General features: G+C 33.8%; 5 protein-coding genes across 11 annotated transcripts; 1 reads left to right on the forward strand and 4 right to left on the reverse strand.

The window, feature by feature from the left end:
* The first annotated feature begins 3,098 nt into the window (after window positions 1-3,098).
* LOC145039991 (uncharacterized) lies at window positions 3,099-4,540 on the forward strand. Its single transcript, XM_078987985.1, has 3 exons — window positions 3,099-3,551; window positions 3,627-3,818; window positions 3,983-4,540. The coding sequence occupies exons 1-3, from the start codon at window positions 3,099-3,101 to the stop codon at window positions 4,538-4,540; spliced, it is 1,203 nt and encodes a 400-aa protein (XP_078844111.1).
* A 2,060-nt stretch (window positions 4,541-6,600) lies between these two features.
* LOC145042522 (manganese-dependent ADP-ribose/CDP-alcohol diphosphatase-like protein) lies at window positions 6,601-8,591 on the reverse strand. The gene is made up of 2 exons (XM_078990963.1): window positions 8,430-8,591; window positions 6,601-7,709 (listed from the first exon to the last, which is right to left on the reverse strand). The coding sequence occupies exon 2, from the start codon at window positions 7,692-7,694 to the stop codon at window positions 6,750-6,752; it is 945 nt and encodes a 314-aa protein (XP_078847089.1). The 5' UTR covers window positions 7,695-7,709; window positions 8,430-8,591; the 3' UTR covers window positions 6,601-6,749.
* A 489-nt stretch (window positions 8,592-9,080) lies between these two features.
* Window positions 9,081-12,112, reverse strand: QS (quinolinate synthase). Its single transcript, XM_078990962.1, has 7 exons — window positions 11,266-12,112; window positions 10,772-11,056; window positions 10,466-10,687; window positions 10,200-10,379; window positions 9,621-10,115; window positions 9,369-9,530; window positions 9,081-9,276 (listed from the first exon to the last, which is right to left on the reverse strand). Exons 1-7 carry the CDS (start codon window positions 11,995-11,997, stop codon window positions 9,208-9,210), a joined length of 2,145 nt encoding a protein of 714 aa, XP_078847088.1. The 5' UTR covers window positions 11,998-12,112; the 3' UTR covers window positions 9,081-9,207.
* Window positions 12,113-14,031: 1,919 nt separating this feature from the next.
* Window positions 14,032-17,679, reverse strand: LOC145042523 (LAMMER-type protein kinase AFC2). 3 transcript variants are annotated; one of them, XM_078990964.1, is made up of 12 exons: window positions 17,444-17,679; window positions 16,544-16,733; window positions 16,311-16,337; window positions 16,069-16,222; window positions 15,929-15,977; window positions 15,703-15,817; window positions 15,449-15,540; window positions 15,205-15,361; window positions 15,056-15,120; window positions 14,831-14,928; window positions 14,615-14,717; window positions 14,032-14,514 (listed from the first exon to the last, which is right to left on the reverse strand). In XM_078990964.1, exons 1-12 carry the CDS (start codon window positions 17,543-17,545, stop codon window positions 14,362-14,364), a joined length of 1,305 nt encoding a protein of 434 aa, XP_078847090.1. In that variant the 5' UTR covers window positions 17,546-17,679; the 3' UTR covers window positions 14,032-14,361. The 3 variants fall into 3 exon arrangements, with proteins under 3 accessions (XP_078847090.1, XP_078847091.1, XP_078847092.1); XM_078990965.1 differs by lacking the exon at window positions 16,544-16,733 and having other exon boundaries at window positions 17,444-17,657; XM_078990966.1 differs by lacking the exons at window positions 15,703-15,817; window positions 15,929-15,977; window positions 16,311-16,337; window positions 16,544-16,733; window positions 17,444-17,679 and having other exon boundaries at window positions 16,069-16,087.
* Window positions 17,680-20,860: 3,181 nt separating this feature from the next.
* LOC145038733 (uncharacterized) lies at window positions 20,861-24,455 on the reverse strand. 5 transcript variants are annotated; one of them, XM_078986996.1, is made up of 7 exons: window positions 24,082-24,455; window positions 23,445-23,981; window positions 23,103-23,322; window positions 22,570-22,672; window positions 22,124-22,159; window positions 21,954-22,035; window positions 20,867-21,179 (listed from the first exon to the last, which is right to left on the reverse strand). In XM_078986996.1, exons 3-7 carry the CDS (start codon window positions 23,231-23,233, stop codon window positions 21,163-21,165), a joined length of 369 nt encoding a protein of 122 aa, XP_078843122.1. In that variant the 5' UTR covers window positions 23,234-23,322; window positions 23,445-23,981; window positions 24,082-24,455; the 3' UTR covers window positions 20,867-21,162. The 5 variants fall into 5 exon arrangements, 4 of the variants coding, with proteins under 4 accessions (XP_078843125.1, XP_078843122.1, XP_078843124.1 ...); XM_078986998.1 differs by having other exon boundaries at window positions 23,441-23,981; XR_013679531.1 differs by lacking the exon at window positions 23,445-23,981 and adding an exon at window positions 22,882-22,992 and having other exon boundaries at window positions 20,861-21,179; window positions 22,124-22,672.
* Window positions 24,456-24,846: the final 391 nt, after the last annotated feature.

Below are 24,846 nucleotides of genomic sequence, written 5' to 3' on the forward strand. Positions count from 1 at the left end.
CTATGTATGTGAACTCTTATATTAGAATAAATCAAAATACTATGATCAGGCAAGTGGCTTTGTTATTAATTAAAGTGGGGGGTTTTATGATGATTTAAAACTAGTTTATGTCTTTTAGTTTAAAATACAAAGGAAGATACCCTTTTCAATTCATTGTTCCTAACCTGGATATCAAGTTAAAGAAATGACTATTATCTATGCCCTTTTCATTGTTGCTTCTTTACAGGTTCCGGTAAGTATAAGGGGATTAACATATATAAGGCCTTTTGCTAGAATATACAAAATGTTTGTTGTCTTGTTAGTTTCAATAACTTGTGAGATGTATTTAATATTTCAGAAGTGAAATAGATGAATTGAGTGCTAGAATAAAAATATACATTCAAGTCCAGACACGCTAATCTTTTACATATATATAAACCCAAAAGTCAAACATGGCATATCATTAAACTTGCACAAGTTAAAAATATCTATGGAATGACGGATCTTGGAGTAGTTCAAGGTGCAAGTCATTGTATTACTTGATTTAATTAAGATAAGAGACTGCATGTTGATGAGTCATTGAAGTACAAGATTGATACGTGATAAATTATTAAAAGATGATCCGTGCCTTAGTATGTAAGATTACTTGTGTAATTTATAAATTTGAGATACACACAAAACTATGAAGGTAGAGAGAATTTCCTATTTATTAAAACAAATAATGAGTAACTATATAATAAAAACTAAAATGAGAAAAAAAGAAATCACTCCACCATTGCCTTGTTATGTAAGATTACTTGTGTAATTTATAAATGACAAAATTGCAAAAATGGTCCCTGTGGTATGCAAAATTTTGGGGTTTTAGTCCAAACCACGAGTTTTTTGGATCCATGGTCCTTTTGGAGTGGTTCCTATGCGGTTTTGGTCCCTGGACTTAACTCCCGTTAAGTTGGATCTGTTAAGCCCCCTCACGTGCCTCACACGTGAGGGTAATTTCGTCATTTCATATATTAAGGACCATTTTTGCATAAACGCTTTTTGGATTAATTGATATTTACCTCTCATTTACTTTCCCCAACATTCGTCAACTCCCCAACTCCCTCCTTCTTGCTTCTGCTCCATTGAACCTGCAAAAAACCCTCGTTGCTTATCCAAACAAGATAATCGACACTACACATACAAGGGCATACGTTTAATACGAAATAGTGTTCGTAATGTGGCACATCAGACCAAAACACGAAGTTGTTGATGTATCAACTGTATATAGTAAGTTGCTATGTTTCTTTACCTTTTATACTTTGCATTTTCTTATTGATTTAGAACAAAAAAATGCAAAATTTTGACTTTGTTAATATGTACAATTTTGATTTTTAGCTGGTGCACCCACATGGTTTAGTATTAAGCTTCATCACAGTGAGAAATTTACTAAGTTACCTGATATAAAGTACATTGGAGGTGAAGTGTGTTATGTTGATTATGTGGACATTCATGAGTTTTCTGTGCATGAACTTGATGCCATAATGCTTGACCTAAGTTACCCAGACCCACGGATGATTGAATTGACCGATGAATCCCCAGTGATATACTACCATTTCAGGATACCCAATGGTGACTTTCAATTTGGTCTTAGAAATTTAGGGAATGATCAGGATGTGATCAACCTTTCTAAATACATTGCACATAACAAGCTGATTGAGGTGTACACAGAGCATGGAAAGACAAATTTACTGACTTACTTCATATCACCAAATGCAAAGGGTAAAGTTGTCATTGAGGAATTACCATAAAATGATGATCAAGAGGCATAGTTGAGGGTCAAGTTCATGCAGATTCTCCAATGAAAAATGTGAACCATGGTAATGGTGAGCCTATTGGTGAGTTCATGTCTCTGATTCTTTTTAGGAGTAAGAATGATAGTTTCTCACCAGAGTATAGAAGGGGTAGGGTTAGGAATTCCAATATAGGTGAAAGTTCTTGTAGCAAGAGGCTTAATTTAGATTATATTGATGAGGGTATTCACATTTCAAAGGAAAAGAATGATGATCAGGATGGTTCAACTGATGTTCAGGAGGCAGCAACTTGTGTTCTTATTGATGAGATGGATGGTGTTAGGGAGGCTGCAACTATTGTTCAGCAGGCATCAACTGTTGATGAAGGATGCTACAACACCCCCTGTTAATAATGTTGATGAATAATTGAATGAGTTATTTGATAACCTTATGGAAAATTTGATTGGGAGTGATGATGATAATGCAGAGTATGAAGGTGATGGAGAATCTGAAGAGGGTAATCAAGAGTATGAAGAGGATGATGAATCTCAAGAAAGTGATCCAAATTTTGAAGAGTATGATGAATCTGAAAATAGTGATCCAGGGTATGAAGAAGATGAGAGACAAATAGAAGATGAAGATCATATGGATGACATAATGGATGTTGACAACAATATACAAGATGTGGATGTGGACATGGGAGACTTCACTCTCAATGTTGAAAGTGATGTGGAAGGTTCGTGTATAAATGTTGTTCATGGGCATGAACCTGAAGATATGGAAGTGATCAACAATGAGGAATTTGAATCTTTGGATGAAGGATTTGACCAAGATAGAGAGACAAGAGCTCTTATCAAGAATCTAAGAAAAGAAAAAAGGTGTAGTCTTGGGGCAGTACATAAACAATCATTTTCAGTTGGAGATAAATTTAATAGTAAAAAAGAATTAAAGGAGGCAATCGATCTGCATGCACTAGAATCAAGAAGGAATCTTTTCTTTTAAAAAATTGATAATGTAAGGCTTAGGGCACAGTGTAGGGGAGTTGTACCTGTCACCAATAAAGGCCAAGTGGGTAGTCAAGCTACCTCTTCAAAAAGAAAGGGTAAAGAATTAAAGACACAAAAAGTAACATGTGGTTGGTACATTCATGCATCTAGGTCAAATCCTGAATCCGACTGGTTTATAAGGACCTTAAACCAAACTCACACATGTTTGCAAACAAGGAAACTCAGGGCTTGTACTGCTTCTTTAATCAGCAAAAAAATCTTTGATCAAGTTGAGGCGAATCCATATATACCTTTGAGAGCCATACAAGATCACTTTCAAAAGACCTACCAAGTGGGTGTTACTATGGACAAGGTGTTCGAGGCAAAGGGTAAGGCAAGAAAGCATATAACTGGGGACTACAAAAAGCAGTATGAACTGTTAAGGGACTATGTTCTCGAACTTCACGCCACCAACCCAGACACCACACTGAAAATAGATGTATGTTCTGAACCTAACGCTGATTCCCCAACCAGGCAGTTTAGAAGAATTTATGTGTGTTTGGGTCCACTGAAAAAAGGGTTCAAGGCATGCCTTAGGGACTTATTAGGTTTTGATGGTGCCTTCATGAAAGGACCATTCCCTGGGCAGGTCCTTTCAGCAGTTGGTCTTGATTCCAATAATGGAATTTACCCATTAGCATATGGGATTGTTGAGTCTGAAAACACAGAAAGTTGGAAATGGTTTTTAGATTACCTTGGGGATGACTTGGATCTTGGAAGAAACTCAAATTTTACTTTCATAAGTGACAGGAAAAAGGTAAAGCTTTATACATTTGGTCATTTAAAGTGTGGTTTTAAATTAATTCTAATGATTGACAATTGATTTTTGCAGGGTTTACATACTGCAGTTGAGCAATTATTTCCCAATGCTGAGCATAGATATTGTATCAGACATATTCATGACAATATGAGGAAAAGATGGAGGCAAACAGAGTATAGGGACCACTTATGGAGGTGTGCATCAGCTACCACCATTCCTGAGTTTGAACATTTGATGAAGGAGTTTAGTCAGTATGATAAGGAGGCATGTGAATGGTTGAAACAAATTCCTCCTAAACATTGGGCAATGAGTCATTTTTCAGGTAAATCTATATATTCTAATTTGGTCCTTATGTCTTTCACTTAGTGAACTGTTTTACTTGTATGTGAATTGTATTAAATGTTTTTTTAATGGTAATGTACACACAGGAAGAGCAGTTTGATGTGTTGATATCAAACATGTGTGAAGTGTTTAATGGGAAGATGGAGAAAGGAAGGGATAAACCTGTCATTGGATGTTTAGAATACATAAGGGAGTATCTAATGAAGAGGATATGCAATGTCATGAAGGAAATGAAAAAGGCTAAAGGTCCACTAACACCCACAGCAACAGGCATCCTAGGTGCAAGAAAAATAGTTGCTTCACAATACATTGTTAGGTGGAATGGGGGAGACAAGTATCAAGTCACAGGAGCTTTGCAGGATCAACATGTGGTTGATGTTAGGAACAAAACATGCACTTGCAGAAAATGGGAATTAATTGGAATTCCATGCAGACATGCAATTGCAACTCTGAATGAGATGAGTAAAGACCCAGAGGCTGAGCTTGACATTTACAAATGGGTTCACAAGGTGTATTTTCTAAAGACATGGAAAAAGGCTTATTCTTTTAAGGTGGAGCCAATTAAGGGTAGATCTATGTGGCCCAAAAGTGAATGTCCCACAGCTAATCCCTCCTCCACATCGCACTCAGGTGGGAAGGCCTAAGAAAAAGAAAAGACAAAATGAGGGTGAAAGGTTAAGCAAAAAAGCAGAAGGCAGGTCAAGGTGATGGAGTGAATGCTACACAAGAAGGAGGTTCCCAAAAACCAACAAATGATGGAGTGTAGAAGCTATCAAGGAAGCATATCAGTGTTACTTGTAGCAAATGCAAGAACAAGGGACACAACTCTAGGACCTGTAAAGGGCAAGGTGGGAATTAGTCTAAGAAGTAATGTGTCATGCATGCATGGGGTTTTTTGTGATTTTGGTTGGTTATGAAAACTTGGTTGTTATGTTTACTATATTTTGTTGAAAACTTTTGGTTGGTTGTTATGAAAACTTGGTTGTTATCTTAGGTTTGGTAATGTGTCCCTTTTGGTAATGTTTAGAATCTTTGGTTGTTATGTTTAGAAACTTTGGTTGTTATATTACAAGTCTTAATGGAATGTGCATTTTGGTTATGTACAATTGGTTCTAATATATACATTTTAGTAATACATTCATACCATTTCTATTCATATGTTAATTCTGATACATTCATACCATTTTGGTAAAACATTCATTACACTTGCATCATAAAATTGTACATATATCATTATCATCATAAGTCACTACAAACATGATCACATAAAATTACAACAAAATGACCAAAACACCCTTCACAGTATACCCCCACCCTACAGAAACCAAATACAGAAGAATACAATCACAAAGAAAAACCAACTTCCAAACATGTACATTTTCAGCTTCAAATTGTCATCCTTCAATGCTTTGACATTTCCCACTAATATGTTGTTCCTGTATATCAGTCCATTGCATTGATCTTGTAGCATGTTCATACTTCTAACCAACTCATTGCACCGTTCTTACACTGAATTCAAATTTCTTAGCAGACCAGGTATGATGGCTTTAGCCCTAGCACACATTGGGGGATCAAACCACCCAATAAACCCACAAACGGAATCATTCATAGGGCATGCAAAAAATCTCCTTCCTGGATTCAGAGGGGTCCAAGACGTTTTCACCACAGCAACTTTTCCACAAAAACATAGCACCATTTTTGTTGTAGCAGAGCTCAAGAAGAAGAAGGGTAGAAGAAAAGAGACGTTGGGGAACGTTGAGAAGAAGATCACAGGAAGTGGGGGTATTTAAAAGGAATTAATCCAAAAAACGTTTATGCAAAAATGGTCCCTAATATATGAAATGACGAAATTACCCTCACGTGTGAGGCACGTGAGGGGGCTTAACAGATTCAACTTAACGGGAGTTAAGTCCAGGGACCAAAACCACATAAGAACCACTCCAAAAGGATCATGGATCCAAAAAACTCGTGGTTTAGACTAAAACCCCAAAATTTTGCATACCACAGGGACCATTTTTGCAATTTTGTCTTTATAAATTTGAGATACATACACACAGGGACCAAAACTGTAATTTAGTCTTCTTGTAAATAATTCAAAATCTTGGACCTAAAGTGCAAAACATTGGAAACCACAAGGACAGTGGAAGAGTGCATTCATATCACCTTTTAAATTAGAGTAAACTATACAAATGGTCCCTATGGTTTTGAGTAATTTATTCATTTGGTCCCTAACTTATTTTTTAATTCGGAAGGTCCCTACTGTTTGTTTTTTTTACGCGTTTGGTCTCCATCTTACCTAAAAAGACTATTATGCCTTATTTAAATAAATTAAAATAATCTTTTTAGATAAGATAAAGTAAGGGTAGGGATGGGATGTTTTTATTTAAATAAATTAAAAAATTAATGGTAAAATAGTCTTTTTAGGTAAGACAGGTACCAAACGCGCAACAAAAACAAACAGCAGAGACCTTTCAAGTTAAAAAAATAAATTAAAGACCAAAAGCACAAATTACCCCAAACCATAGGAAGCATTAGTGTAATTTACTCTTTAAATTAATGTAAGAAGTTAGGATCAACTCTTTTTACCCATATTTCACATGGTATAACCAAACACTCGTTATGTCATATATTATTATACATGGATAACGCCAATCAAATGCACATAGTTGTAAACAATAATTAAAAAAAATGTCACAACATTGAATTTGACAGATGAATAACTACTGATATTCCAACAAATTTCTTGATGATAAAGTTAACCAGAAAAGGTACATAAATGAATTTAAATTTATAACAACCAGAACTATCCCAAATTCACCATGCTTAAAATCATATCATGTCAATATGTCATGTTTAGCGCTTGAAAACCATTTCACTACTTACCATTCCATCAGCACCAATAAGCGATAACCTATCTTCAAAAACATCTATATATCCAAACGCATCTATGCCAGGCTGGCATTCCAAAGCTGCTTCAAGTACTCGATGATGCACTCCATGAGAATCAACAGAGTGTCCCCCATGATGATCATGACCACATAAACAAACCTTCACACAATCATACCTATGAATCACATCCATAACTTCCTCATAATTCCACAAAATTGAATCATTCGATGTGGATCCAGGATCTAGGGGAACATGACAGCATACAACAACTTTTTGCTTCGAGTTTTCTGCATCTTGGAGTATGTGATCTAACCATTTCAACTGTTCTTCCCCAACTCCACCATTGAATTTCACAAATCTTCTTTCAAGATTCATTAGCCCATTTGGACTATCTTTGTTGGAATTAGGGTTTTTTTCGTTTAGAAAGTTCAAGGATTGAATTGTGTGAGGATGATCATGAGGCCAACCGATTGCGCTGATGTCATACCCATCAAGAACGATGAATCTGTATTCTGGGATTGGGGAAAAATCGTAGTAAGCATGGGGATGATGACTAGGAATGGACAACAATGGAAGCAACTTGCTGCGAGGAAGATTGTAGAGACAGTGGTTTCCGATTATATGATATGTGGGACCATTGAAGTTTTTAAATTCTTTAATTACTTTACAAATAACATCTAGTGATTGGTCTTTGGGACATTTTCCATCAACAATGTCGCCAAGATTTAGTGAGAATTTGATATTTTGGTGATTATTCCATTTCTTTACTGCTCTTTGTAACACGAGCATGCTGTTTCTATAGTATCGAGGAACACCAAGGAATGAATACCCATCGGGAATGTCTGCATACTGGACATCTGTGATAACCCCAAATGAGAAAAGAGGTGCTAATCCATTTGGGTGGCCCATTCTTTGATTAGTATCCTATGAAAACATCAAGAAGATATCAGATTATGGATGATATGGTTCATGATTGTTGCAGTTGATGTCAAAACTCATCAAATGTTTGAATTTGTATCACGAATCAACCTAAAGTTATAACATGGCCAACATGGTAATTTCCTTATGCTTAAAGATGAAAACAATAAAGAAAGCTTATCAAAACAAAGGATTCTAGCAGATAAGGTCCCCATGAGAATCACTTTATCAAGGAATAGTTTCAATTTTTAAGGGGTTTTGACTCTTGAGTAATGCTTTAGGGATAGGATATGCTCCACGAAGCAATTGGGCAGAAGCAGCATATTTAGTTCACAGAAATTGCCAGAAGCAGATACCTTTTATTCGAGGCAAATTGCCACAAGTTTTGTCTAGTTAACCCTCTCCCAAGAGTCATTACGTAATTGTAGAATCTAACCCTTCATAAAGCAGTTTAAAATTCCATATAAACTATAAAATACCAATCATGTATTATATACGTGTGATTCCGTTAAGAGCATCTACTATTCTACACGGTGTATGTGAGATAAAGCAATAAGCTCGAAACAATTCCCCCAATAAATTAGCTTAAACTCGAAGCGTATGTGAGATACGAGCTACTTTAGAAACAATGGCAGCCAACAAATAACAAACTGGAAATAACATATATAATTGCAGGAACTAATTAACGGCAACTACGAGAATCGAGTGGAACCATGAGAAACTTACAATCAAAGTGAGCTCCAAATTGGATCAACAGATAGAGAGAATGCAGGAAAGCGAGAGATCGTGAATCAACTACGAGAATCTTCAACGATGAAATAAAAATTTTGGGAAATGTTCTTCCGATAACAATGGGAAAAAATGAGAATCTTAATGGGTGTTTATAGAGAGACCTGTTGCCTTCAAAAGTCAAGAACACGGGGCACGTGACACAAAAAAAATTATTTAATTGATAACTTTATTAAAATATAACCAATAGATTTAATTCATTGCGAAAACTAAGAAAACCCACAACAAATTGAAATTTGGACTTATCCTTTAAAAAAAGTTTGTTTTCAAAGCAAACTAGACCGTTCAAATAAAAAAAAGTTTTAAAAACAATTAAAATAACAAGTCTGCTAGTTCAAAAATAATATTCCAAACTTTATATTTTCAAAAGAAATAATAAAAAGTTAAATAGTCTTATTTGTGGATGGATCTACCTTTTTCTCTTTGTTTGTGTGGCAACGATTGATTCTTGTAAATTGCAAGTGTATTGTAGTAGTAACTTCCTATTCATTTCGCTTCACAATAGTTATATATTAGATTACTACGCAACCAGGATATTTTATATGAAAATAAATAAATGTAACAAAACAAATACTCTAATGAAATAAATTTGATTAAATCCGTAAACCGCCTTTTATTGATATGAGCTAGTCAAACATAAAATTATTATCGTACACAGCAGCAGGCAATTTTTCCTAATATTTCCATCCTTCTTCAAGACACTCAAAACATTACATTAACTCTTTCCATTTTTAGCACCACCAAGAATCTGATCGATAAGTTTCTCCGGCAGTCTTTTTGTTGCCTGAAACAAAATTTAATTTATTATTATTAACAACAACTGAATCCACATTCAAACTGCTCTTTGACCATTTGTGCAAATATAGAAAAATTAACCTGATAATGTCTCATATGGAGAATCGGTTCACAACCTACATCTGCAATTAATTTCCCTTTGGGTGTAAGCAAACTAAATCGCCCAGCTTCATACCCTCTAAGACCTTCTTTTCCAAGTGGCAGCCCATTACACACTTTCACAAGTGACGTAAGGGAGTTCATCTAACATCAACAACAACAATATCACCCGTTAATTAAATTTCCCCAACTAACTTTCTAACCCCAAGGGTAAAATAGTCATCACAAACTAACCTTCATATATGGACACGATGCACAACCACCATGAAGAGAACACCCCTCACCACTTGCAACACCAGGAACCACAGACAAATCACCCAAATCAGATGAAGTTTGTGAAGAAGTTCTTGTCATTGAATCGGATGAAACAGGAAAAACTATCTCCACACTCACTTTTCCTTCCCTCAAAGAAGAAGATTCTGGAGAGCCTAAGAGTCCACGAACAGCTGCAACAATGGAGGTCAGCATTCCTGATTCTGTTCCTAGTACAAACTGAAGGTGGTCATCCACATTTCTATCAAGAGCCTCTTGCACTCTTGTTTTTATAAAATCAAGTATGTTTTGGGTGGACCCCACCACCCCCATTCCTCTTCTTTTAGCTTCCATAGCTAATGAAAACATTTCACCAGGGACCTCAAAATGGGCTGTGAGAAACGCATCACAATACATGTCATTGATCTTTTCCACAACTTCATGACCAAACATGTGATGAACAAGGCAAGTTCCATCCTGACATAAAACATTTCATTACCAAAATAAGAAAGAAAAAAAGACATAATTTGGTTACAAGAAGAAAACATCTAACTTGATTACCTGAAAATAATGGAGTCGAGGCAACAAGGCCTTGATTGAGTTTCTAGTATGATTTGGATGTATCTTGGCTATTTCTTCATCAGTCATCAATGTCATCTGCTTGAATAACTCCACAATGTTTGCACCCATGTAGGAATCAGGTCCATACCACACATTTAAGTTTGGTACTTCAGCAAAAGCCTGATAAATAAATAACCAGATTTATAAGATGAAAGATATATGTAAACTGGAAAAGTGATAGTGGACAAATGAAAATGAGAAAGAACCTGTAAGATAGTTTGCACAACGTTTGAAGAAGTGCATGTAATGGTAGGGACAAGTTCATGTGAATGGGCTTTTGTTTCTAATGAGGTATTTATGTAGACAACATGTAAAGAAGGTGAAGAAGTAGAAGAAGCTCCAGATAGATAATCCATGTAAGCAGGACTGGATGCAGCTTCAGCCAATGAACATCCAATCTGTTCATCAGACATTCTGTATACACCAACCTGCAATAATCCCCCCATGTAAAGTCGCTATTTACATTAGAATGTTTAGATAAACAAGATGTTTGAAGGTTGATTTTTTTATACCTCTGGAAAACCTGCTTGATCAAGAATTGCACGAACATTTTCTGACATGAAATCTACACCTAAAACAGCTATGAATTTGCATCCTGCTTTTGCCATAGTTACAGCACTGTCTGCCATAAGCAATGAATCGGATATATAAATGTGAGGCCAATGCTTCTGTGCAGAAGTTAGAACGCCTTGAACCTCAGGATCCATGTAAAAATGTGCAACAACACCAATTTGCTTTTCCTTCAGCAATTTCGTAAGTTCTTCAACTTTTGCTTCATTTGGGAACAAAAATCTTGCCTGCAATTAGCCGATTATATTAGAGTCAGGATTAGGATTTCAAGAAATGAAAAGAAGTTATAACTTGTAAGACGATTCTTTTTCTATTAATGTATAAAACTATCATGTCCCTAAATATAGTATAAGGTCCAAACTTAATTTTCTTCTTATGGTAAGAACTAATCAATCACATCAAGCAAGAAAGTAAGAAACAGAACGAAAACCCTTACCTGCGCTTCAGCAAAACTCCCTTTCGCGCCAATTCCTTCCGCCGTGATCACCATGGACGGAAAAGGGTCCCCGATGGGTTTCCCTTCTCGAGCCGCCACCAGAGCCTTCGTCCTTTTCTGCATGCTAATCAACACATTATGCCAAGTATTCACCCTCGAATCAATTTTCCCTCCATGCAAACCAGCAACATTCAGATCCCCCAGATCTTCCGTCTTCAGTCCCAAAACTTCCTCCGGCGTGGCCCCATCGAGCACCGAAATCAAACAGGAGCAGAAACCTTTGGTAATCTCCGAATCACTGTCAGCTAAGAACCTCATCTTTCCATCCGCGTCCATCCTCACATCCAGCCACACCTGCGCCGTACACCCCATCACTCGATTCGCCGGAACTTTCAGCGACTCGTCGAACTGCGGTAGAAGGTTCGCGTAGTGGAGGAGGCGCTTAACGCGGTCAATTGACTCGGATATGGAATTGAATTCGGATGCAAGGCTGTGAAGCTTCGATATAGCTGGAGCGTGGTGGTCGGATGTGAGGGGCGGAGTAATAGTAACAGCCGAGCATGCAAACGTGGATCTAGGGTTTCCAGTAACATGAATCATAGGAGAAGAAGAATTGAGACCCAACTGAACGGTTTTGAAGAAAGTAAAAGAGGGAAGAGGGAATCTAGTTGTAGGCTTAGGATTAATAACTGCGTTATTGAAGCATGCCATGCCGAATGTTGCAGAGTCCATCGCCGGAAAAGTTAAGCGCCGCCGCTGCCTGTGAATAGAGCGAAGGTGATGGATGTCGCGGAGACTGGAGAGAGCTCGAGAAACCTTGGCTTTAATGAACAGGAGCGATAGGCAATATCAGAGGCAATGTATTTTATCTTTGATTACCCGCGAAAATGAAAATTAATTCTATTTTTATTTTAAAATAATTATAATAGTTTTCTAAATTTTGATTTAAGTCTTTCAATATTATTACTTTGGTACCAATTATACAAAAATAATTGTAATAATTTTCCTAGTGGTTATATCTTTGTTTTATATTTTTGCTTTAAATCATCCCATATCAAGTTTCAATCAAACAAGATAAATCCGGTGTGTTCTTGGATAATAAGTTAATAACTACGAAATAAAAAGAATATTTTATAAAAGAAATCAGTGGTTGTTATGAAATATTTAAGATGTGTTTAATAAAATTAACCGTTAGTTGGAATCTGTAAGTTGTTATATATGTAAATATGAGAAAATCAAAAAGTCCACTTTTTATATAAGAAAATGCAGAATATTTTGGAAAAGAAATCTAGTGCAAATATCACACACAAAAGACAAAACATCAGAATCTCATTTGATTTCCAATTGAATTTCCAACACGACTCGAATTTACACTAAATCTCTTATTAGAAAGCATTAAGAATATATTTATACGGTTTTGGTGTTACGAATTATATTTTATCACACAAAACTATATATTATTAATTAATGGATCGTTTTTCCTTTCGGTAAGGATGTTGTGAGAAGTGACCAAGTCAAGTTCGATGAATCACTGTAAATCTTCGTTTTGTATTCTTATATATACATTTCTTACATCTCGATAATTATATTTGTATATCGTTGCTGAGAATTTATATAAAACCAGTTTGTGGCTATAAATGTCTTCCAAGGTTGCAACTAGATTTTTATTTTCTTTTACATGTTAAATTATTTCATATAAGACGTAATGAGAAGGGGGAAAAGGATAAGGGACCATAAACAATAATTTCAATATTATAATATTTGTTCGATGGTTCGATTTTATTAAGATTAACATTCACAAATTCTACAGACGTCGTTTCTATTTTAGTTTATTTGCATGTTTTTCGCTTTGTTGTGTACTGAGGTATTATAACTCTGTTTTTGGTGTAGAAAGGTTAATTTTTGTTGGAACACCATGTTGACATGAGTTGAAGTTCGGTGATTTGTAATCATAAAATTTTGGTTAATAACATTGAGCTTGACTTGACTTTGATAGATGAATGTCGTAAACAAAGTCGTCCACTTAATCTTAAAATAAAATTGGATTGGAATAAGCAATAAAGAGGAATATTAGGATTATGAAGCGCGTTTTGCCTTTTGCCATCGACTTGAGCCGTATAGCTTTGACAACCATAAGAAACCTAGATTTGGTTTCTATCGTTATAGATTTTCTTCATCACAATAAAAATATATAATTTCAAGCAAATCTAAAACGTTTTGTTTTCTTCTGAAACAAATGTAAAAACAGAAACACTATAAAGTAAGTAGCAGAAATATTTTGAGAAAACGATAATTAAAAAAAAAAAAGTTAACTAATCTTAAAAGGTATTTTTAAAAAATGGATATGACTATATGAGCGTGTATCTGAAAGGGATGGATTTGCATAGATTAGGTGGGAAGGTTTAGAACCTTTGCTTTTTCTGGTAGGGACTACCAAGACCAGCCCAACCCACCATGGAACGAAAGGTCGCCGGACCTTATTCCTCCTCCTACTCGTTTTCTTTTGAGTTTTGACCAATAAGACCAACCAACCCCGTTACGATAATGATTCTCTATAATAGTCTTTTAGATATCAAATATTCCCCAATATTTTAATATCAGCGATCCTTTGACCAATTGCCCCATTTTACCATCATTTCATTTTTATAATTATATTTTATGACAAAAGACAAAGCTATTACGTTGTGGAACATAAGAACCTACAGAAAACAATTTCCATTACCCACCATCAATAGACAATAGTTAGTACAAAACATGAAAACAAGCTTTGGTTTCAATCAGATTGAATGATTATCATGAAAACACCATATCATATCATAACATAATACCATACATACCACCTAGGCTAGGAATAGTTGAAGAAGAGTTAGTTAGGTCTCTCTTTTCTTTTCTACATTTTGTTTGTTTGTTTGTTTGTACATAAAACCGACTTCAAGGTGGTCAATGAGGTGTGACAGCAGTGCAGTAGGAACACAAAACATACCCTTGAGCTTCACGGGTAATAAAAAATATCTACAGCAAAAACATCCTTCCTTCCTTCTGTGTGCAGATTTTTAGATTGACCACCACATATTTTGTTTTTGATATTGTTAGCAGCTAGTATCGTCTACTAAGATTGTCCCTGGTGAAGAAAGGATGTCTTAATGCTGCACGTGCTGTTACCCTCTCCAATGGATCGTATCTTAATAGCCCTTGCAACAGATGAATCAAATCCCCTGCTGAATGGTCTACATGCTGCATTATCAAATTCTGCATCATCCATCACCACACACAACCAACTTAGAATCCCATTATTCACTCAAAAAGAGATGACATCATTTTGTATTGTATACATACAACTAGAACAAACCTGAAGCCGAGGTAGCTTCATCACAGCTTTAATACTTTCTCTTGATGTAGCCCCTTCTGGCCAATCTAACCTTCCTTTCCGAACATACTTCTCCGCATGTCGGCTGTTAATTGTACACAAATAAAACAAAACAACTTAGTTAGTTAGTTAGTTAGTTATAACAAAGAAGAATAATAAGTAAAACTATTACACACAAAGAGAGAAAAATTGACTAACTCTGCTTTCTTTAACATGTGCATAGGCAATGGGCCAAGGACCCTCTCCATCATTGCAAGATGTTCCAAGTTTTCATGTGTTTGAAACAATGCTTCCCCCTATCCAATTCCAAACAAAAACACCATTACAAATCAAGGAGGAATGGGTTCAGTTGCTTATAATGTATGAAATGGAATCAGTTTATTACATTCCATCAAATACTACACTAGCTTTTACTATGCTTACCGAGCAAAGTTCCACCAAAATACACCCAACACTCCATATATCACATGGATAACTCCATCCAAGCCCTATACAAATCACAACAAAAATAAGAACACCAACCAACACACAACCACCAAAAAACATATCAAACTAACAACAAAAATAACTACCTAATATAACTTCCGGTGCACGATAGTGACGTGTGGACACTATGTAGCTTTGGTCCTGCCTGTCATATGTTGTACTACCAAAGTCAATCACCTTAATCGCACTCGATTTCGGAACCCTTTTAGAAAAAGAACTATCTTTTGGTGACCTTGATGAACCCTAAAAACAAAAACCAAATTTCCAATCACAAACTTTTTAAAAAAATACACCTTATAACCTCACAAAAGATATAAACATAAACCATACCTTGTAATCAGGAACTTTCACATACTCCGGAGACACAAGAAGTATGTTTTCAGGCTTCAAATCAGTGTGGATCAGCCTCAGATCATGCATAACTGCAATGAAATCCAACAACACAAAAATCAGAAACTTGAAAAAAAAAAAACCAATACACATCCAAGAAAACTTTTGGGACTTTTTAAGCATGCACATTAAGAGGTTCAGAGACAAAAGGAATATTATATAAAAGTGACTAGCTTAAGTGATTTACTACACACATGCAATACATTCCAAGAGTTGTCTGCCAATCTCCCGAACTAGGTCAATGGGAAATGAGCGATAATTGTTTTTGCGTAGAAAATCATATAAGCTTGGTCCAAGCTTCTCAAAAACCTGTTGACACACCATTTAAAAATGCACCCAAAGTTCTTAACCCCATAACCACTTTCTCAATCTGGTGAAACAAATCCACCACATTAATCATATTATCATTCATATACTTACAATACAGATATGGTTACGATAGTCAAACCAGTTCCTTATTTGCACACAACTGCAAAGATTAAAACAAATTTAACAAAAAAAGAAAAACACAACACAACATTCCATTAGACAAGAGCCAAAATGGGTTTTGTGTAACTCACCGATTGCCTCCTTTGTCATGTTTACCAAGTTGTTGTAACACATCAATCTCTATCATTGCTGCCTCACGATATTTCTTTATGCCTCGAACAATTTTTATTGCCACCATTTCCTTTCTTTCCTTATCCCAACATTCCAATACTTGCCCAAATGTACCTGCATTATACATGTATCGATGAAATTAGTCAATATGATGATACATTACAGACAAGTAGGATGTAATTTGTTCATAAAATGTACCCACCTTCTCCCATTTTCCCATGAATCTTATCTGCAAGTAACACAATCAAACAAAGAAAGAAAAGAATTAATCAGTATCAAACATATATATCCAAAAAAACAAGTCAACAAACATAAGTTTTATGAGTCTATGTAAATAAGGAGTAAAAAACCACTGTTTCCTATTGATTTGTATTCTATTAGCAACTATGCAATCAAGAAAATGAAGTTTCTTTGATGGTGGTGAAGGGTAGTTACATCGGGAAGTTAGATTATCTCCAAGTGCAAACACATAATGACCATCTTTATCATCTTGACGCCATGGGGGAGAAGCATTTCGAGCCACACGCTTAACAAGGGGGGAACTAATGTGGTCTGATGGTGCTCGCTGAGGTGCAAAGCTTGCAACATTTCCAATCTCTTGTCCACAAAATAATCCTAGCTGAGCCTACACACAGGCATCCATACATGTTCCTTTCAATATGCATAATCATATCCTAACCATTTGATTTTTGATACATCATGGCAGCCAACTCATAACAATTTTCAAACATTGTTAATATCATGTCAATTATAAAAACGCATACATAATTTTTAGATTCGTTAAAAGACACCGGAAGATCATACGATAATTAACAAGTAGTTGTTCTTTTTTGTAGAAGATTCAATCTTCATGAATATTACGACATCAAGAGAGAATTAATCTCTGCGACATCATATTATTCGAAGGTTCTCTCATAAAGAAACCACTTAAACTAAAGTCCTATCGGAAAGAAGGTAAATAGATAACTTTCGATAATCACACGGAAAGAAATAAAAAGAAATATATAATAAAGGTTAACGAAAACAGGAGAAAAGAGGCATAATCGCAGAACACATCCAACCCTGTATCAACGAACAAAAACCACAAGGAAATCAATACAAGGCTGAATTACCACATAAACAACAAAACCACAGAAATCGTGATAGATCTTAACGATACATCGAGATTTCGAGCTACAACAAAGCGCAAACCAATTAGATCGAACAGATCGCAATTTTTTTTATTCTTACGTTGTAGAATATACTAATTTCAATACGATCTAGCAAAAGAAAGCACTGAAACAACAAAAGCATAAAAATTAGAGAAATCGAAAGGAAACTCAAAAGGATCTATACCTTCGGTGGTGGAGGAACCACATCCCAGCCCAATCTCTGTCGCTTCCTCGGCCTGAGATCCAATTGACCCATGGGAAACTCCGTAACACGCTCCATCTCCATAATCGTATGCGATTCGAACAGAAACTCGTTGATTGATGATTAGAAAACCGACTATGTATTCAGAGAGACGATCTTGAAGAGATAATACTGTAATCGGGTAAGATCTGTGATGGAAAACCCAACCCTAACGCAACCCTAATATTGACCAAACAATCAAGCGTTGGGCGGTGAACGTGCATCCATCCGTACACGTGGCTGATGTTGTAGACGTTGATAAAGCTTTATTTCCTAAGCCATTGGTGTGTTAACCGTGGTTTGGTTTATGGATCTATTTAAACTACGGTTAGATTAAACTATGGTTTGACAGCCAAATTGGTGTGTTCGACCATAGTTAGGTTCATTGGTGTGTTGACATTGATAAGGCTTTATTTCTTAATATGGTTTTTCTTTTCTAATAAATTATATATTTTTGGTTGTTATTAGTATGGAGTTATAGTTTAATTTTTTTTTTAAATTGTAATGATGGTTGTAATGGTTTTTAAATCATTAAAGAAAAGTTTTTGTAACCATATGAACAATGGCATCACTTTTTTAAAATACTAAATTAAAATTTTAAATTAATGTTATAGACCAAATTTATAATATATTTTTTCTTTCTAATAAATAAAAATAATATTGTCAATTGTTTTTTTTTCTAATGCAATATATCATATGGTTTTTTTTGTTTTTTTCATTTTATTTTTTTTACATATCATTTTATTGTTTTTCTATTTTATTAAATTCACGTAAATGTATAACATTTACGTGTAATAATAAAAGCATATTAATTTCATTAATAATTTTTCTTTTAATTTCAAAATTACTAAATTAAAGTCTCATTAGTTTTCTTTATTTATTTATCTAAATTATTTGTTTAAATTTAAAAGAGAAAACAATACTTTAATTTTAATAATTCAATATTTATTTCACTTTTCTATAAATTCAAACTTTAAATATTTAGAATTTCATATTTAATTTTTCTTTTAAATAAACACATTTAATACATGTTATTTTTCTTTTAATTTCATTAATTGACTTTACTTCTAACTTCAAATTTAATAAATTAAAGTCTCATTAGTTTCATTTGTTTATTTATTTAAATTAAAAAAAATACTTTAATTTTAATAATTCAGTATTTTTTTACTTTTCTTATAAATTCAAACTTTTCAAATTTTTAGAATTTCATTGTTTTCCTTTTAAATAAACTTATTACATATATATATATATATATATATATATATATATATATATATACTAGCCGTTTACCCGCGCCAAGCGACGGGTGCGAATAGTTTTTTCAGAAATTGGTATGTAGAGGCGATTAGATCTTTTGTGCAAATAGTTTACTACATCTGAACAATTATCTATAAGAATCATGCTATCATATACGAAATCAGAAAGAATAAAAAAAAAAATATGAGTTAGGGTTGTTAAAAAAATGTGTACGAACATATGATTGATTATTCATTATTAATCGTGAAACATTTCTTTATACACCACATTTGATGTATAGACTTCACTTCTTTTGAATTGTTCGTCAGGATTCACTAATACTTTTGTATTGACACATGATCTCCCCTGAGATAATGCCACATAAAGTTGACAATGTGAGAATCAATTCATAAAAATAAATACCTATATTTGGAATTATTTTTCCATGGGGTTTATTGATTGTCACCGCGAAACATAACCGATTTGAAAATTATTCTCTTTTCAACTTGAATAAGAACATGTCATCTTCGGACGAACAATGAGGAATACTTGAAAAAAAATATTCTTTTTTTCCATCATGTTGACCAACAACTATTTCAGTATCAATGTTATTGTGCTGAAAAGTTTTACATATCAATCGGGTGCCCTTACACAATCTATTTCGGAAACGCATATGTATGACATATTTTCTAAGTATTTTCCAATAAAAAAAAAATTTATTTTCCAAAATTAAAAAAAGTTGTTAATGTTTATAAATGATTTGTTAATAAAAAATATACATTAGTTCATGGGTGATTTTAAAAAAAATCTCAATATTTTGATCGTTAGTTAAAAATAGCATTTTAGAAAGTCCCAATATTTTGATTAAATTAAAAAAAAAAAAAAAAAAAAAAAAAAAAAGACAAGAGGCCAACTAAATCTACGAAACTGGAGAAAAAAAAGTTTTTTTGAAGTTTTAATCAGTAATCTGTCATTTTTTATAAAATTAATAATAATAATAATAATAATAATAATAATAATAATAATAATAATAATAATAATAATAATTTTGTATTAAACTATGAACTGACCAAAAATATTGAGATTTTATTGGAAATTTTCCATTAATTTATCAAAATTTACAAAATATAGTGATTTTACTATATATAAAAAATAACACAATAATGTTTTTGAACATTAAGGATAAATATGTTTTTTCACATTGAGGATAAATATGTTTCTTCTAAAAAAAAAAAATACTTTCCTTTTTTTATTCCTTTCCGGCCCAAAATTTAAAAAAGCCTTCTTTGAGATTACAACTTAACCCCAATCTTTCCTCCATCGTTGCGTTAAATCCTACCTATTGAAGAGTCAGTGAATAAGGATTACATAATCTGGTATTATTAAAGCTCCATAATTCTATCATTTTCATCAATCACAAACATTATTTGATATGTTATTAGCGACATTTCCTAGTTCCTCATTAGATTGGGCAGCTTTTAAGTATTTAGAATACTATTATAAGGTTTGGGATCGAACAACTATGGTCTTCATATTTAACTGCATTCTACATTTAATTCCATCATCTTACCATTACCATTTGACTATGAGGTAAAAAATAACTTCTAGCTTCATAGTTTATATAAGCTGTTATGAATTTTCTTGTCAAATTGATAGCAATCTAATGTCAAATTCTATAGTAACACATAGAAACGGCCGGTAATTAGTAATAACAAAATAAAAATGAATAAATTTCATATATCGAAAGCCAAGAGTTTGACATGAAAAAAACTCTCTACCATATACAATTCAAAGTTGCAGCCGTGTTACAATGACAATAGCTATCTAGTCTGCATAAATGGATAATTGTCTCACAATTGAAACAATTCGAATTACAGTAAACACTAACAAAAATAAAACTTATCAAAGGGTATAGTAATTTGGTGTGGCAACACTTACAACTTGATTAATTGGTTAAGTGACAGGCTAAAGATGACAAAACGAATTTGATCTCCATCCTCCACGTCATAGTTGTAGCATTAGTCACCCATGCAATTTACATTCAACTCTAGTGCAAAATGGAACAATAACCCTAGTATCATGCTTTAAGCCTCTAATTAGCTTCATAATTGAAATAATGTATGCAAACCAAAAAAAAGATTAAACACCTAAACAAAGTTGATCTTCATTACTTATTCGTTGTAAGAAAAAACACATGAATATTAAAAGCAACGTCATTCAAATCCACAAGTTTCTCTAATTAAAAACAAAGAAAATTGCAACAAAGCCTAAAAGTTTCTTAACCTAGAAACATTTAGTCGATGTAAAACACTAAAAAATAGTAAATATACTTTTAGGTAATATATATACATTTCCAACGGTTCAACTTCTTGTTTTTGTCATGTGATTTATTATAGGGGCATAAGAAGGTGGCATTCTCCATTTTCTCATCCTATTGATCCACCTGTACACACACCAACTCAACTATCAATCAATGGAAATTAATTTAGAGTTTTATAAAAGTATGTAAATAACAAACATACCCTTTAAAAACTTGTATAGATTTTACAAAGAACAAAATTAGCAAATTTAGAAACAATATTTGACTATAAAAATTTGAGTGTTCTGAATTTAACAGGTTAGACATAAATATTTGTAACCATTCGGTTAAGATGTTAAAAATATGAATGAAATTATAAGATACTTAACCAAAATTATACATGCAGCGAGTAAGCTGTTCAACAAGCGTTTTCTCCAAGAGGGATAATAGCCAAAAAAAGACAATAATGCCATTTGTTCTTAATTTCCCACCATACATTCAAAGCACCACACAAACTATCCCTAGCCTACCAGTGATGACAATTGACAATTTATACAGACCTACTAAAAACTACCACATTTGACATTAACCAGAAAAAGACCACAATGCCCTTTATTTTTAATTTTTCCCCAATACTTTAAATTATCATATTGTTTTCTTCTCCACGATGCATTCTTAAATCATAAAAATCCATACAAACTTTAATAACCCAATTGCATTTGACAATTGATAATGATGAGAGAAAGACCATATTGCCCTTTTATCTTATTTTCGTAAATGTCATCAATATCAAAAAAATATTATCAAAATAACCTATTATAATTTTCTTGCACTATTCCTTACAAATAATAAACCATTCCTTTTTTTTTGTTGTTGTACCAACCATACTCACAGTTCTTGTTGCTAATGTGCACAAACCTGATAGTTCGACATATCCCATAAAAAGACCACTTTGACCTTTATGCTCACTTTTGTAGCAGCACATCCATCCTCTATGGTTCTTCAATAAAAAAGGACTAAACCATATCAAATTGCAACCAATTATATAACTGCAATAATTAGTGAACAAAAGATGAAGACTCACATACCAAGTTCGTGGTTAATTGATTAAGACATAAGAGCACCTGCATGAATCATGTCATAAAGGGAATGATATTTAGATCTGATTTTATTTTGAAAACCTATTTATAGTTTGATAAAATACCTTTAGAGGTTGCATATACAAATATGGAAGGAAGACCAGTGACACCAACAATATAAGAGATGAAAACGATGGTAGCATTATATATGAAAGATAAAGGTAAAAAAAGAACATACCCCAAGAGCTTTTTCTATAATTTTGACTTTAGAAAGTATACAGTCTAATAAGTTGTCATTCATTAAAGTGGAGGCGAATAAACGCTTATTATCTAGAATATCAGTAGATTTTTTCATAACCTGAGTGATAATAAGTTGGAAGGAAAAAGGAAAAGAAAAAAGAGTTGAATATCAAATTCTAATAAATATCCAAATAGAAAAGGTTGCAGAAACTAACTGTATCTTCGGCTCTGAAAAACCACTGCACTCTAAAGTAATTTATCATCAGATGTTTTGAAAAACTCCACAATCCTTCCAACATGTTTTTGCTTTCCCTCACCCTGAAAAAATTTACTCACATAAATGACCTTCTTACCCTTGTAGTGAAGAATAGAAATGGCAATGCTAATACATAATGATCTAAACAATTGGTCATAAAATTGAACTTGTTATTAAGGAACTTGTTCAAAATTAGTCAAACTAACCTCTTCCTTTAAAAAAAAAGGAATATAATAATGAAAAGAACAAATCTCCTTAATTTGAAGAAAACCTTTTACTCGTTCTTGATAATCTAGTGAGTTATCAGGATCAATAACTTTAAACATAAGAAACATTATAGCAGCAACCATTACAGATGGAAGATAAACCAGAGACCTTGAATCTGCATTTCGTGTTTATATCACATACTTAATTTGAATTAAATCAAAATCAAAACAATTCTTTGATTCATTACAATATGATTGAGTTTATGAAGGGTTTTTAGAAGGTTACCATTGACGACAACAAGAGCAATTCTTTCGCATCTGTTCAAGAACTCCGAATGAAGCCAATGAGTGATTAAACCAAGCCTCCTTATTGTGTAATCGAATATTGCAAGTGGGGTTACTGGATTCATCTTCCATTGAAGAGACAAAAGAACTAAAACCTCCATTTTCGTTATAGTTTTGGATTCGAATACATATTTTGATCCTTCAACCTAAACGAAAACAACCTACAAAAGAAAGAGATGTGTTAATAACAAAATAATGACATTAGCATATTCACAAACAGTTGGAGTGCATTCGTATATATTAGATGTGATGGATATGTATAAGGATATGGATACACACTTACAGGTCCAAGAGAAGAGGGATATGGATTTCTTCAACTTTAGAAGTGAAAGAAATACAAGCGACTACAGCTAATTGATTCATCCACGGCTTATCTTTCTGGAAAGAGTCGCTCAACAGGAATCTATCGAAGTAATTAACAGCCAAAATGGTTGTCATAACAACAAATCCATCATGGGTACTAACCCTAATCATCTAATCGACATATTCTTTCCTTAAACCTATTAAACCCCTATCACTGAACAAATCCCCTTCTTAAGAAACAATATTTTCCTCTTTAGACAAAAGGGAAGCAAGCTCGTCTTCTTCCCACAACAGATCATGTTCAAAATGGGTAAAATGATGAGCTTTTTGTTTCACGATTTGAATTTATTGTTCAAATAAGCCAATCCCAATCCCAAACCCACATCCAAAATCCAAATCGTTTTCTTGATCATCGCATAAAAGACGATCTTCGAAAGAAAATGCAGGTTTTCAGAACCCACATTCTCGTTTTTCATATTCTTGTGGTAAGTAGATGTAAGAAGTTCCAATACATTATCTTAAAGAAAACAAATAGACGAATGCGAAATGAATAAGAAAAGATTGGTCGAGATGATGTGGGAATTAGGTCAAAAAGATAAAATATTGGAAAAACTTACCACGTAAATGTCGATAACGACCGAGGTGTTGCCAACCTGTACAACGACATTCTAGAAGGTTCCATGGCGGTCTCATCAAGCCCTAGAGTTTTCTGCAACGGAAGGATTCTCTTATCGAGCGTAGTTACGCTCGATCTGATGACAATGGATACAATTTTGAAAAGGTCTTCGATAATGGTGACGCCTCTTATCCCGACTTCTTCTTCTTCCTGAAAGATGCAATTGTACGAAAAGGTCGGAACTCGATATGTTTGTGTGTACGGTGTGGAGGAGTTTGCATTTGCAATTGTGATGATCGGAGGGACGGTTTGAGAGGAGGATAGCCGTGCCACCAACGCGGAAGACGGCGTAACATGACTTAGGGTTTCTCGATGAAGACGATTAATTTTGGGTTTTTGTGAGTATGTGAGCCTAGGAATAAAAAATATTGCTTTATTTGATTGTACTACGAGGAGTAGGTATTGTACCTCTTAAATTTCAAGAAATGTGTAATATGTTTAATAAGATAGTTAAGATATATATATATATATATATATATATATATAAACCTTTTTATTCTTGTGCCGCCAACATCAAATTTACATCCTTCATTGGACGCCACGTCAACTGCCTTCTGAAACGATGTTATGGACACCAACATCGATTCACAATGTCTATGTTCCACTGTGCCGTATCTCATGACCACTTCATTGTTAATGTTTCCCAAAGGATTATGAAATTGTCCTTCTTCTTATATGAATTTTCTTCCCACATAATTATCTCTGA

This window comes from Lactuca saligna, chromosome 4, assembly GCF_052625555.1.
Source record: "Lactuca saligna cultivar CGN05327 chromosome 4, ASM5262555v1, whole genome shotgun sequence".
NCBI classification, from domain to species: Eukaryota; Viridiplantae; Streptophyta; class Magnoliopsida; order Asterales; family Asteraceae; genus Lactuca; species Lactuca saligna.